Here is a 14,410-nt window from a genome sequence, read left to right as displayed (position 1 = left end):
TGACTGAACAGACTCAGCACCTGGAAAAGGTGAACTTACAAAAACACATTTTATTGTTTCAATTCTCCAAAGTCAAAAATCCAAGAGCTACCGGCTATGAAAAAAAATTAGAGCCCTCCCCTGCCCCATCACCCCCCAGGGGCTCCCTCACCAGCAAGAAGCAGGGGCAGGTGATGGGGGCCCATGGGAGATGACACGATAAAACCCCCCAAAACAAAAGCATCTCTCCTACCAGAGGCTTGACTTGGCAACTGAGGAAACGAGATAAATACGGGACAGAGCCAGGCGAGTAAAAAACAAGAAGCCGGATCTTCTCAGGGCTAGACCACTCCCCCCATGCACCCCGCTCCCAACCCCTCCAGTGCTGAGGAAGGCAGCAGTAGGGATCGGATGGACCTGTAGGTGCCAGCCCTGCACAGTCTACCCCCCGCCTTGGTTACCAGCACCCTGAGGATGAAGTCCGAGACACTCAGAGATCCTCTGCGCTGGCTGCGTCTCCCCAGAGCTGTTGGGAAAGAGGGGATGATTCGATCGCCAGAGACTCCCTGGGGGGAGAAAGCGGCAGCCTGCGCCATGGCCATACCTATACCTCACAAGGGAATGTGCGGGTGACTAGGGAGGGACCCCAGGAGGGAGTGAAGGGGGTGGGGCGAGCAATCACTGACACCAGTGTCCTTACTCCGAGAGGCCTCTTCCTCCTTTTCATTGGCAGTGCTCATGTCCATGGTTACAGGCAGGCGGGGCCTGGAATTCTCACAGCTGATTGGTCCGTACAAATGGCCAGAAAAACTCAAGAAACAAAACAGGGAAAATTGAAAACAGGAAAAGACAAAGTTTGTGGGTGGGGCATGGTGCCCCCCCGCCCCCGGGATTGGCTGTTGAACAGGGTCTGATGCCCCAGGCGTCACTGCTGGGGAGGGTCAGAGTTCACTGCCTACTTCCTCTTCTTCTTGGGGGGCCCCGAGCTGCGGCCTGGGCTGCGGCTGTGGGAACTGCGGCGGCTGGAACTGTGGGCTGGGCCCTTCCTCTTCCTGCTCAGGCTGCGGCTTTGCTCCTCCTCTTCCTCGTACCGGCTCTCCCGGTCCGCTAGGGGAGTAGGATGGGGGTCAGGGCATGGCTGTGTAACCCACCCAATGGCTGCAGCGGGTGAGAGGCTGGCTACCTACCCCACTGACACCCTCCACTACCAGCTCTCCTGTCTGACTGCAAGGCAACAGGAGGTGCAGGACTCTGTCCCCTTCCCCACAACCATTAGGGGTCAGAGTGAACAGGGTGTCACAAGGACACCCAGATCCCATGGCCCCTGTGTGCATTTGGGAAAGGTCCCAAGGGCTGATACTCACCTTTCCTGGCCTCCTCCTCCAGCTCGTCCCAGTCCTTCCCACTCTCCTCCTCGCTGCCCATGGATTCCTTGGAGTAATCTGCAAATGGAGACAGGAGCTCAGAGGATGGCCCTGTGCGCAGCACCACCCCACAGCTCAACCCTCTGTCCAATGGAGGGCACCATCCCCCTACACTGGAACAAGGGGCCTATTCCCACCTCACTTCATCCCACCCCTCAGAATGGGAGCACAGGTGGGAGGGGGAATTAGGCAGGACAGAGCAGGTAGTGTGTGGAGGATAAGGGAGGGCTCCCAGGAGAAGGGGGTAGGGTGACCCCTGCTGCCCAGCAGAGTGTACTCTGCCAGGTGACCCCTCAGGGTCAGACCCCCAGTGCAGAGGCTTGGTGCCAAGAACCCTTCCACCCCCGGCCTAAGCTGCAGGGGCCTCCTCACCTGATTCCTCAGCCTCAGAGGAGTAATCTTCATCACTGTCCTCTTCCTCCTCCTCATACTCATCCTCCGAGGGGTTAAACGTCTCATCCTCGATCTCTGACTCTGACTCCCCGACCTCGGCATCACTGCCCTGGGGAGAGATCCCAGCCAGGAATCAGGACTCCTGGGTTCTATCCCCAATTGTCACTGATTCCCTGGATGATCTTCAGTGATTCCCATAGGTCATGGAAAAAGAAAAGGAGGACTTGTGGCACCTTAGAGACTAACAAATTTATTAGAGCATAAGCTTTCGTGAGCTACAGCTCACTTCATCAGATGCATTTGGTGGAAAAAGCAGAGGAGAGATTTATATACACTCATGTTCTCTCTCTCTCTCTCTCTCTCTCTGTGTGTGTGTGTAAATCTCTCCTCTGCTTTTTCCACCAAATGCATCCGATGAAGTGAGCTGTAGCTCACGAAAGCTTATGCTCTAATAAATTTGTTAGTCTCTAAGGTGCCACAAGTACTCCTTTTCTTTTTGCGAATACAGACTAACATGGCTGCTACTCTGAAACCTGCCATAGGTCATGGGGTGCAGAGAGAAGTGGGAGTGAGATCAGATTAATTAATGTTAATTGGGCTCAGATACCGGAGTGTCCACAGGAAATCAAAATAATCCCCCCCAACCACCATCCCTTTGCAGGGGCCCTTCCCCCTTGGGAGACAGAGCCCCCCCCGGGGAGTCGGAGTCCAGTCCCCCCCATACCTCTCCCTCGGGCTCCAGGAATGACCAACCCCCCTGCTCGAAGAAGCCCTCAGGGTCATCCACAATCGTCTTCATGATTTTGGTCCAGTTGAGGGACTGCACCCCCTCCGTGTACTTCAGGTCACAAGAGCTAGGGAGAAAGGAGAGGTCAGTATTGGGTCCCAGTGGATGAGGGGAGGAATTGTATCAGGAGGCTCCAGAGTGGATAAAAATTGATGATTTAAAATAAATAAAGTCAGATTTTTTTTTATCTAAATAGGATTTACTTTATGTAAAACTAAACAGGTTTACTCTTTAAAAAAAATAAAGCTATTTAAAATTATGACAACCGATGTTAAGGCCTAAACTTACTATAATTTATTTACATTAAATTTAATATTTTTTATCAGTAAATGTTTGCTACCAACTTTTAAGGAAAGTTAAACCACTGAACTGGTGGAAGTAGCTGGCCAAGCATTTGGAACCAGAGTTTGTTGAAGACCTAACAAGCTTTTAATAGCAGTAGCCTCCTCTGCAAGTGCAGAGAGAATATAGTCTTCATTTCCGTGTGTTCCAAGTTCAGTGCAATGACTACTTTTCAAAACTGAAAAACCTACTGGGAATTGGAAAAGCTTCCTTTGCTTAATTGGTTATAAATGCAAAACATGTTTAGATAAACTTTGATATACTTTTTTGGCTCGTATCCAGCACATTAAGACAGTTTATGAATAAAAAAGCATTTTACAATGGTAAATGTTATTTGTGCATTTTTGAATTGAATTTGAATTTCTATCCAAACAGAGCTTGGCACAAACCAGAAGTAAAAAATCATCAAGATATGGATCATTCACTATTTTCTAACAGAATAAAAAATGTAAAATTAAGAATCTGAATGAAGTGTAAACTGCTATCATTGCTGAAATAGTTTTGTATAGACATAGCTAGCATGTACTCCGGGGTAGCAAAAAGAACTAAATGTAGTGTAAAGGCTGTATTCAGTTGCAGATCAACTTGTTTTACTTGTTACCAGCCAATGAGAATCAACCTTTCTTTAGAGGAAAAAAACCTGAAAAAGTACGAATGCAAAACACAATTAAAATTGATTTAAATCATGATTAAAAACTGGTGATTTAAGTCCCTTGATTTAAATCATTCCACTCTGGGAGGGGATCAGAGTCCTGGTGTGTGTGGGGTAGGCACCAGGAGAGGCGTCCTGGGGGGGAGGGGGGCAATCCTTGGTGGGGATCCCCCAGTTGATAGCATTGGTGGGTACAGTGAGGAGGCTGGGAGCTGGGGGATTGGGATCCTGGTGAAACAGATCTCAGTGGAGGGGTCAGGGGGTGTCATTCCTCAGTGGAGACCCCCCAGTTGATGGAATTGGTGGGTATGGTGTGGATCAGGATCCTGATGAGGTAGGTATCATAGAGGAGGATGGGGGGTCACTCACTTGAGCCACTCCTTGATAGGGTCGAGGGAGGCCACGGGGATAGCATTGATCATGGTCACTTTCTTGCTATAGTCCTTGTAGACGATGACCATGTCGAAGTTCTTCAGGTGAAACTGGACTCGCTCAAAGTGAATGAGCTCCACCTCGTCCAACGTCACCACGAATGGAGGCTGCAGGGGAGGGGTGGGGTCAGGCCCAGGATGGAGACACCCCCTCACCAGCCCTGGGACAGAGACCCCCTGCCAATGGGGCCAGTAGTCACAGGGGACAGAGCTGCACCCCCAAGTCCCTTCCCACCCTACAGTGCCAGCGCTCGCCCTGAGCTCCGCCGACCCCCACAAGCACGCAGGCAGGTCCCTTGGGACACAGGTTTGCGCCAGGCCCTGAGCAGGGCTGAGACTGGGGTGGGGGCATGAACAGGTCCCCCACGGACACTCACCCACTCAGTGCAATTCACCAGGGCACTGCTGGTCGGCTGGAGCAGGCAGGTGCTTCTGTAGGGGGCACCATTGAACCTGCCAGAGACAGCAAAGCAAGTGAGGTCAGTGAGAGCCACAGACCCAGAGTGGGGGGAGGAGGGGGGGCAGACTGAGCCCCTGGTGGGCATCTTGTGTCAGACTGTGTCTACGGGGTCCAGGGCCACAAATCCCCAGGTCCCGGAAGGCACCCTCCATGCCCCCAAAGATCCCAGAAGGGCACCCTAAACGCCCTGCTCCCCCCCAAAAGATCCCAGAAGGCACCTCCACGCCCCTGCTCCCCCCATCCCTAGAGGTGCTGGAAGGGCACCTTGATGCCCTAGTTCACCCCCTTACCCCAGGTCCCGAAAGGGCACCTCGAACTCCAGCTCCTCCTTGGTCAGAGCCTCCACCTTCTCAATGAAATTCTTAAAGGCCGTTTTCAGCTTGTGCCTCATTTCACGCTCCATCTGCATGGGGCACAAGGACATCAGCCAGGCTCCCAGGGAGAGATTCCCCTGCTTCTGAGCCCCCCATCAACCCTCACGCTCCATCTGCATGGGGCACAGGGTCAACAGCCTGTCTCCTGGGGAGAGGAGCCCCCTAACGTAACCCCTCACTCTCCATCTGCAGGGTCAGCACAGCCTCCTAGAGACAGAGACCCCTCAGCCCAGTCCCCTCTCATCTCGCACTCAATCTGCAGGGACAGCAAGGTCAGCATGCAGCTGCCCCCTGCCCCACATCTCACCTGCTCGGCATAGAGGTCGTCGCGGTCATGCATGTGCTGGTGCTTGCCCAGGTCTGTGGTGATCTCGCCCACCTCGGTGTAGAACTGCACATCCGTGTGCCGCTTCTTCCCAAACATGATAGCATTCTGGGGGAATGGAGGGGGGGCATGAAGGCTCCATTGAGTCTCTCACACCCCACACCAGCCCCCGGGTCAAAACCTGCAAGAGACCACCCCAGCCCTGCACAGAGCAGGGCAAAATCAGGCCCGGAGATGGTTCCTGGGGGGCGCAGGGGCCCTACCTTGAGGTGGAAGTGCAGCACGATGATCATCTCCCCGTCGCAGGGCTGGAACAGCGCATGTTTGATGTTGTTGTACAGAATGTCGACCTTGTCTCCCCGCACAGAGGTGAAGCGGAAACCTGCCCAAGAGACAGACAGTGAGAGGGGACCCTTGGGCTGGAGCGCAACTAGGAGGAGGCGGTCCCTGGACTGGGGCTAGGAGCAAAGTGGGCTGGGGGAAGGGGCCCTTACCATTGACGTGGGCCTCCAGTGAGCCTTGCATCCTCTTCTGGGCGATGTTGGGCCGGATGTACAGGTCCTTTAGCTTAGGATTGCTCCGGTTCAGGTTAATGATGAGCGAGTCTTGCTTGACAATGCCCTAGAGAGAGGAGACGAGAGCCAGGGAGTGAGATCCCGCGGAGCACAGAGCCTCCCGGGTCTGTTAGTGTCTCTGCCCGAGACTGGGATATGGGGTCAGCTTTTCCCAGGCTCTCCACTCCTGGCTCACCTCCTTCTCCTTCTCCTCTGCCTCCCGGGTCTTGTAGCGTTTCTGCACCTCCTTGATGATGCGGAAGGCGTTCTGCAGGTTGAGGGCTGGCACCGTCTGCTCACCCGGCGTTTTCATGTTGGAGGCACGATACGTGCTGGGGGAGGCGCGGTAAGCGGTTACTGGCCATAACAGCACTGCACGTATGCAGCCCCTGCCCCACACAGCCCATGGGGCACTTGGGTGCCCAGCCCGCACAGAAAGCTGGTGCCTAGTCTCCCCGCTGCCCCATACAGCAGGCTGTTAAGCTCCCCCGTGTACAGAGACCAAGAGCCCAGGTCACACAGCCAGAGTATGCCAGAGCCAGGAGTCCCGAGTCCCAGCCCAGCCTGGGGCTCGAGGGGGCTTGCAGGGGAGGGGTTGGGGAAGGTCGTTCAAGCAGTGGGCAGAGGGTGGGGGGGCAGTGGAAGGGGGCACTCACATCTCCTTGACGAAGGTGGCCTCGGGGTTGGGGAAGATGTTGCCCTCGTTGCGCCCCAGGGCACTGCCTGGGCAGTAGAAGTTGATGCGCAAGTAGGTGTAGTCACCCTCCACCGACATGCTGATGTTCTGCACCATGGGGAGTTCGGGAGGTCAGTCAGATTGTGTGCCCTGAATGTGGCTGGGGACTTCTCTGTACCCCGGCTCCCACCTGTAAACCCCCTTCCCCTCACCCCCCTGCTCCATTCCCCAGGGTTCCCACCAGCAACCGCCCCCCAGCTACACTCCCCAGAGCTCCTGCCTGTAACCCCCCCACTCCCCAGGGCTCCTGCCTGCATGGCCCCTCGAGGCAGAGCCTCTGTGGGAAACGGCCCCCACTTTCCTTTGAGCTGAAGGACCAACACAAACCTCAAACCAACAGGTTCCCTAACCCCCTCCCTGTCCTGTGTGCTGAGAAGTCACCTTCCCGGGCTGACGGTGGCCATGTAGAAGCATGCAGGCCCCCCATTACCCAGCCCCCCATACCTTGATGGTGGCGATGTGGAAGGGTGTGGCGATGCCAAAGACTGGCATGATGACAGTCTCGTATTTTTTGTCAATGTAGATCTTCATCTCCCGGATGTGTGGCTCCTTGGGCATCAGTGATGGGTTCTTGTAGGAGATGTTCGATTTGCGGGCCCTGGGTGGGGTGGGGGAAGATGAAACACAGCACAGTCTCCAGGGGCCCCCAGATATCCAACAGGCACACACAGCTTCCCTCCAAAACACGGCACAGCCTCTAGGGCCCCCAAATATCCAGCAAGCACGCACAGCTTCCCTCCAAAAAACGGCACAGTGTTCCTCCTCCGGCACCACACTTCCAAGGAACACCAGATCACCCACAGATACAGCTCCCACCCAGGCCCTCCCAAACATACATAAACACAGAGTGACAGATAGCAACCCCGAAGCCTGCTCCACTTCTGGATCCACTTCCCCACAACTCACTTCTGGATCTGCTCACCCCACCTCTAGGCTCTTCTCCCACTCACTTCTAGAGTCACTCCCCTCCCTGCCCCCCCGTCTCCCCACTCACTCCTAGATCTGCTCTCACCCCCGAGTTCCCCTTCCACTCACTTCTGGATCTGCTGCTCGCCCTTCTGCTCCGTCAGCCGCCGCTTGGCCTCCTCGTTGAGCTGCATGGCCAGCTCCTTCTGGTGGGCTCGACGCTTCTCCTCCGCCGTCAGCTCATTCTGGCGGTAGCAGGAATGCGAGTGAGGCGCAGACCCAGACCCCAGCTCAGCAGCCCAGCCACCACCCTGCCCGAGGCAGCCCTGCAGCCACAGGGACCACTCAGCCCCAGTCCCATAGAAGCATGGTCCCCAGCCCCTCCCTTGTGAGGAAGTTAGCTCCCCCAGCCCCTTCTAGCTGCAGGGGCCCCGCCAGGTGTCCCACGTGGGCTCTGGAGCCCAACCAGCCCTGGCCAGCTCCCCATGGCAGGAGGAACCGCACCCGCGTCCGCTCCGTCAGCAGTGCTGCTGCTCGGGAGCTGCGACCCAGCAGGTCTTCAGCCTCGTCCTTCTCCTCCTCTTCCTCCTCCTCATCTTCATTCTGTGGGAGATGGACAGAATGGTCAGAGCTGGTCCCCCCACCCTTTACACCTCTGCCCCCAAGTTTCCCCGCACCCTTCATCCTCCAGCACCCTGGAAGGGATGTGCTAGGACTTACGCTGGGGACGTTTGCTGGCTTTCATTCTGCAGAATGTCAGACCAGAGAGTCGTAATGGTCCCTTCTGCCGTGGGAACCTACAGATCTATGAAATGTTGCCACTTGGCCCCATAGTGTCTCCCCAGGCCCACCCCCACCCAGCACCTTGGGGATCTTCTGTCATCCCCTCCTCCACGCAGAACTCCCTGCCACCGAAGTATGGGAGCCCCCACATGCCCTGCTCTGATATCGAGTCTGCCTTCCCCCAACCTCTCCCACACCCCCAGCCTCACCTTAAGGAAGATGCCAACGTTTTTGACCTTCTTCTTAACAGAGGTGAGAATGGTGGCCGGGCCGTCCTTGGAGAGCAAAGAGAGAGTCGGGGGGTGGAACAGATGGCAGCCCATAAACGCACATGGGGCAGAGAAGCAGAAAATACTCACCCTGTGCGGCCCCCATCCACCAGCATGGTGCCCCCCAAATAACCCTGCATGGCCCCCACCCCCACGGTGCCCCCCAAATAACCCTCCAGCCCCATCCCCACCAGCACAGTGCCCCCCAAATAACCCTCCGGCCCCTCCACACACCTCATCCACCAGCATGGTGCTCCCCAAATAACCTTGCGGCCCAACCCCCCACACCCACCTCATCCACCAGCACGGTGTCCCCAATGAACAGTGCGTATGTTCGCTCCTCTGGTTTCTTTCCTTCCTTGTTGGTCAGGTCGGAGAAGCCCACGTTGATGCTGAATACCATCCCTGCCAGCCAGATGAAAAAGGGGGTGACACGGCTCAGGGAGGTCCAGGCTGGGGTGGCAGGGCCCGGGGGACATGCAGGGAGGTCAGCAGTCGCCAACCAGTCCACATGCACAGGCAGCAGGTGCACACGGAGCTATACACGAGCAGGATATCCCACCCTACATATGATTTAGGGGAGGCCCCCGCCTGCAGGAAAAGAGATTTCGAGCCTCAAGGGCTGCATAGGGGGTGGTGTAGGGACTGGATACCTGACTGTGAAGACAATAGGGGTCTCTCCCCATAACTAAGCTGGCTCTGGCTCTCAGGGCATGGGGATGCGATGGAATCAGCAAGAAGTGATGTGTGTGTGTGTGTAGGCGTGCCTCTCACCTTTCTTGAGCCGGTGCTGGTTCTTGCTGTTGATGACGAGGGAGCCCTCTCTGAACTCAATGCCCATGGCAAATCTGTGAAAAGTCCAGGGGGCAGTCACATTACCCATAGCCACCCTCTGGCCCCGGCAATGCTCCCACCCCATAGACCTGGGGGCAGGTATTACAGGGACTACTCCAGGCTGAACAGGTATTACAGGGACCACTCCAGCAGGAGCCTGGCGCCTCACCCCTGAGCCAGGCTGAGCTGTGCAGGCCCTGGGCACATGGGGACTGGGCTGCGGCTGGAACCTGGAGCAGGGTTCTCTTCCCCTAGGTTCTGGATGCTCATGCTAAGCAGACTCGGGGCGGGCGATGCAGGGTGTGCAGTGCGTGTGGGTTTGTGTAGTGGGAGTTGGGGGGCAGTTTCTTACCCCAGGTTCTTGGTGATCTTGTTCAGCAGCTCCGGTTTCTGCTTCTTCACCACATCCATGATGGCAGCATAGACCTCGCACAGCTTCACGCCTGGGGGAGTCTCAGCATGAGCACCAGGTGGCGCGATGTCCTCCCCTTCCCTCCCACCTGGGCCAGGGCAGCATCACGTTCCCCTCCCACTCCCTGGGAGCCGGGCAGTGTGACATCCTCCACCGCCCCTCCTCCCATCAGGCAGCAGGACCCCTCCCCACTTCCCTAGCGCACCTCCCCTCCCCCCACTCACCATGCCGCAGCTCCTTGAGCATCTCCTCCTGCAACTGCAGCAGAAAGGTATAGTTGTCCTGCACCTCCTGGGGCGGGTCCACCATGAGCGTGCGCACCAGGTTGGAGCAATAGGATTTGTAGCGGATGCCCATGGCGCAGGTGATGGCCCCAAAGTGCATGTGGTTCTTGTCGCTGGTGGATGGACAGAGAGAGGTGGATTTCGGGGAGGCACTAGTCATGGGCTGGGCATGGGGTGGCTGGGGGCTGAGCCAGGAGTCCCTGGATCTTGGAAAAGGCAGGACCAGACAGACCGACCCAACCCAGCCAGCAGCACCAGCTCCCTGACACCTCTCGGGAGACAAGTCTCCAGTGTTGGGCGGTTCTGGGGGAAGCGAGGACTGACCCTGGCCCTCATCTGCCTGCTCAGCAGAGGTAGGGGTGGGGTGGCTGGGTGGGAGGGCTAGGAGCCCTGCGGGCACTGACCTGACGACACTGAACTTGAGGTTGTAGTTGCCGCCGCTCTGGATGATGGGGGGATAGCACATCTCCACTGTGGAGGGGTCAGCCCCTGACAGGTACTTCTTCTCCTCGATGGCCTTCTCCACCGACTCTGCCAGCTTGCTGTGCCGCACTTTCTGTGGGGCACATGGAGACTTCGAGTAGGAACAGCCAGATGGACCACAGGATTTGCCAGCGTCCCAGGTCCAATTCACCTCCAAGCCGCGGCTCACCCCATACCAGCCCCCTGCCACCACCTCCAAGCCATGGCTCACCCCCTACCAGCCCCCACATCCCATCCACAGCTCACCCCACCACACCCCTGGGGCCTCCCTACCCTCTCACCTCATCAGCGTCGACAATCTCCATGACCCGCTCCTTGAAGAATTTGTTAAAGACCTCAGAGGTGATGGCGGCCGCTTTGCGCATCAGGTTCAGTTCCCCGTCCTCCTTCACTGCGATAGTATAGGCCACGACTGCGCTGATATCTACCTGTTCCAGGGACAGGGAGAGTGGTGAGGGGAGCAGGTAGAGCTTCTCACATCCCTGCCTCGGCATAAGGCCACAACCCCACTGATATCCGCCTGCAAAGCCAGAGACGGGGGAAGGGAGGGGAACAGGAGGAGCTCCCCCCCACCCATCCTGCCACCCAGCACACCTTCTCGAAGCCCTCCTTGCTGAGGCAATCATTCCAGTTCTTCATGAACTCCCCGGGGAACTTGTCCTTGCTGAAGACCCCGATGCGCTTCCCGTTCTTGCTGCCCTTCAGTGCCTCGATCATCTTCTCAAAGTTCCCTTTGTTGCTCTCATTCTGCAGGGGGGCAGGGATAGGGTTAGTCCCCCAAAACGGGGGAGTGGCATTAGGGAGGAGGTAGGTTGCACCACCAGAGTCCCTGGTGGCTACCCCCAGCCCTTCACCCTGCCTCCCCAAGCAAGCCATGAGCGCAAGGCCCTCATCATCTCTCCCTTCAGCCCAGCCCACCACACCATTGACGTTCCTCAACTGCCCCATAAACAGCAACTTCAACCTCCTCCCAGCCCAGTGTGCACAACCTTCAACCACCCCTGACTCCCACAGGCTCAACCTTCCTGCAACTCTCAATGGGTGCAGCACAACACCCTCAACGTTCCCCCAGCCTGGGGTGTAAATCTTCATTCCATAACTCTCCACCCCTTAGCATGCACCACCCCATCCTGGTATGGACACCCCACTGTGCAGTGCCCCACAACCGCCAGGCAGCACCCAACACACTCGCCTTCTCCCGCACGAGCAGCGTGATGGCCGGCACGCCATTGGCATTCTCGCTGCCCTTGCTGTTGGCGATCTGCTTCAGGAACTCCACCTTCTTCTTGCTGGCCATGAACAGGATCTTGTCCTCGCAGAAAACCATGATGGTGTCAGTGAGCTCATAGCCAAAGAGCCACGTCTGCAGGAAGGGGAACCATGAGGGAAAGGAGTCACTCCCTCCCATGACTCCCTATCAGAGACTCCCCCAACCCCCACGAGTGCTACCCCAACCTCCCCTCTACTCAGCGCTTTCCTCGTTCCCAGCTCCAGCAGCATCCTCCACAGATTTCCCTCCTACTGACCTGCAGGGCAGTGGACTTGGCATAGACAATCTCCTCGTCCACCCCCACCGAGACCACGATGGCGTCGATGTTGGCATAGTCATCCTCTCCCTTCTGCAAGGGAAGCAGAGGGAAGTGAGGGCTGGGGTCTCTCCCCCACTAGCTGCCCCAAACCATGTCATGCTAATCAGAAAGGCTCATTTGACCTCTCTGCGTGCCTCTCTGGGCTCTCAATGACCTGTAGCCTCAGAGGAGCTGCTCTGAGCTTCGAAGGGTAGGGAGCAATCCTAATGTTGTGATATGAACTCGGAGGGTTCTCAGAAAGGACAGAGCAGAAACTGAAGGGGAAGGTCAGAGACCGGCAATGAGGAAGGAAGAGCGTTTAGCAGAGATGAATGAGAAAGGAGACAACAGCTGACTATAAAATTGGACAGAGAAGACTGCTTAGCCTAAGGGAGTTAGGTACCCAACCTGCAAATCAATGACTGCTGGGCACCTAACTCCCTTTGAAAATCCTAGCCTCTCACTTGGGCAGAGATGGCCTAAGCCACCTGAGGGATTTGGACACCCTACTCCCATCAGAGTGAACAGAACTGGGCACCCAAATCCCTTAGGCAGGTTAGAAAAGCTGAAACACATAGCACATTTCTCGGCTCCGGGTAGCAGAAAAAAGCCTGGGAATGCAACTCACGTGCTACCCAAAGACTTAGAAACCAAACAGCAAAAACACAAAAAAAAGACACCAAAGTTCATTAAAAAAAAAAAATCACCATTTTGGGCCCATCTCGTGATTTTGGAACATTTGGGGCTGGCAAAGGAGCCCAAAGGATCAGATCACCACTAACAACCCCTAGTCCCGCCCCCAATCAAGCTGGGAGCTTCTACCAGTCCAAAGTATTTATCCAGACCCAATTCCTGTAGTACCCGAATGTGTCGTAATCAAACGTATTTATGCCCATGCACCCCTGCGGAGTAGGGCATTGTACTGATGGGAAACTGAAGCATGGGGGGGCTAAGGGACGGGCCCAAGCTCTCACACAGAGTCTGTGGCAAAGCAGGAAATTGAACCCAGGTTCTCAGAGTCCCAAGCCCCTTGTCCTGTGCACCCTTTGATCTTAACACAGCTCTGGTGGCTGCATCCATCTTCAGCTCTGTACTTAGATGACAAAAAACTTAGGGAGGCCTCTTCTGTACAGCACCTAGCACGATGGCACTTCAATTTCTTATTGGAGGCTGCTACACGTGCAATAAACGGGGGGGGGGGGGCGCGCAGCAGAGCTCGGCACTTCACCGCTAGCAGCCAGCAGGACTCCTCACCACTAGATCCCCTCATGGGTGGGGGGCTCATTGCAACATGGTACCTTTCCCCGGCGCATGAGAGCATTATAATGGGTGGGGAATGAGAACCCCATACTCCATAACTGCACCTCATACTATCAGTGCCCGAATCCCCCTGCCACGGAGAGTCCTTGGGGCCAATCCTGAGCAGTGACTCCCGCCCCCGGGCCCACTGCCTTGCTCCCAGGCTGGAAACAGGAAAACAAAGTTAGGGGACAACCTGGTGGTGAGGGAGAAGTTGGGGTCGCCGCGGACGATCCCCTGAACAGAGGGGACTGTGCTGGGGGGGCAGTCCTAGCACCAGCCGGGGGGGAGGGGCATCGGGTCCGCGCCTGGGGATCTCTGGGGGTAGGGCTTGGTCGGGGACAGGAAGAGGGGACCCCAGGAGGATCTCCCCTAGAGATGGCTGCTGGGGGTCGCAGGCCGGAGAAGATCCCTGGCTGGGGGGGATGGGGGCGCTCAGGCTGGGGAAGCCCGGGAGTCTCCCCACGGCGGGTACCCCAGGGGAGGGGGGTCCAGGAAGTCCCGGGGGAGTTCCCCGGGCCGCACCTGCCAGTTGCCATAGAGACGCTTGACGCGGCGGTAATAGGCCTCGCGGTCCAGGCTTAGCGCCATGGAGACTCCGGCTCGGCTCGTCCCCGCGCTCCAGGCCCCGCCGCGGCCCCTCGCCCCCCGGAAGCACCTCCCACCGCCCCACCTCCCGCGACCCACTTCCGCTTCCGGGCCGCCGCCTCGCGCCCGCGGGCCTTCCCCTGCTTTTCTCGCGTTTTTTTTTTCCGCTCCCGCCACCGCGCGGCCCCGAGACGCCCCGCCCCGTCCGCGCGTGAACGGCCTCCAACAACGGCGCGCTCACCGGGCACGTGACCTTGCTAGGCATGGGTATCCTGGACACGCCCCTTCCCGCGTGACCAGCACGTGGTTACGCCGCCGCGCGGTCTCGACCACGTGACACCCTGGCTCCCACGCGGACACGCCCGCAGGGACCGTAATGCGCGCTCACGCGGGGAGTGGCCCAGCCCCCCCAAGGGCTATGGGGAGGAAAGGGAGGGGGAAGGGGCCCCTTGGGCCAGCCGGGGGCCCGGGCAGGGGGCCAGCCGGGGGCCCCTTGGGCCGGGGCAGGGGACTCCCAGCTCAGGGCA

At 57.3% G+C, this 14,410-nt stretch overlaps 1 protein-coding gene across 1 annotated transcript; it reads right to left on the bottom strand.

Moving 5' to 3' along the window:
* Positions 1-30: 30 nt before the first annotated feature.
* SUPT16H (SPT16 homolog, facilitates chromatin remodeling subunit) lies at positions 31-13,997 on the bottom strand. Its single transcript, XM_038369343.2, has 26 exons — positions 13,821-13,997; positions 11,955-12,047; positions 11,621-11,791; positions 11,023-11,175; positions 10,710-10,856; positions 10,350-10,501; positions 9,886-10,058; positions 9,602-9,692; positions 9,190-9,263; positions 8,708-8,820; positions 8,356-8,421; positions 7,868-7,966; positions 7,493-7,608; positions 6,902-7,055; positions 6,378-6,505; positions 5,918-6,053; positions 5,662-5,788; positions 5,431-5,549; positions 5,150-5,275; positions 4,759-4,871; positions 4,386-4,461; positions 3,947-4,116; positions 2,521-2,650; positions 1,776-1,905; positions 1,344-1,421; positions 31-1,086 (listed from the first exon to the last, which is right to left on the bottom strand). Exons 1-26 carry the CDS (start codon positions 13,884-13,886, stop codon positions 935-937), a joined length of 3,153 nt encoding a protein of 1,050 aa, XP_038225271.1. The 5' UTR covers positions 13,887-13,997; the 3' UTR covers positions 31-934.
* Positions 13,998-14,410: the final 413 nt, after the last annotated feature.

Source organism: Dermochelys coriacea, chromosome 13 (assembly GCF_009764565.3).
Source record: "Dermochelys coriacea isolate rDerCor1 chromosome 13, rDerCor1.pri.v4, whole genome shotgun sequence".
Taxonomy (NCBI): domain Eukaryota; kingdom Metazoa; phylum Chordata; order Testudines; family Dermochelyidae; genus Dermochelys; species Dermochelys coriacea.
Note: the sequence above shows the minus strand (reverse complement) of the source record. Positions and strands in the feature narration are given on the sequence as shown.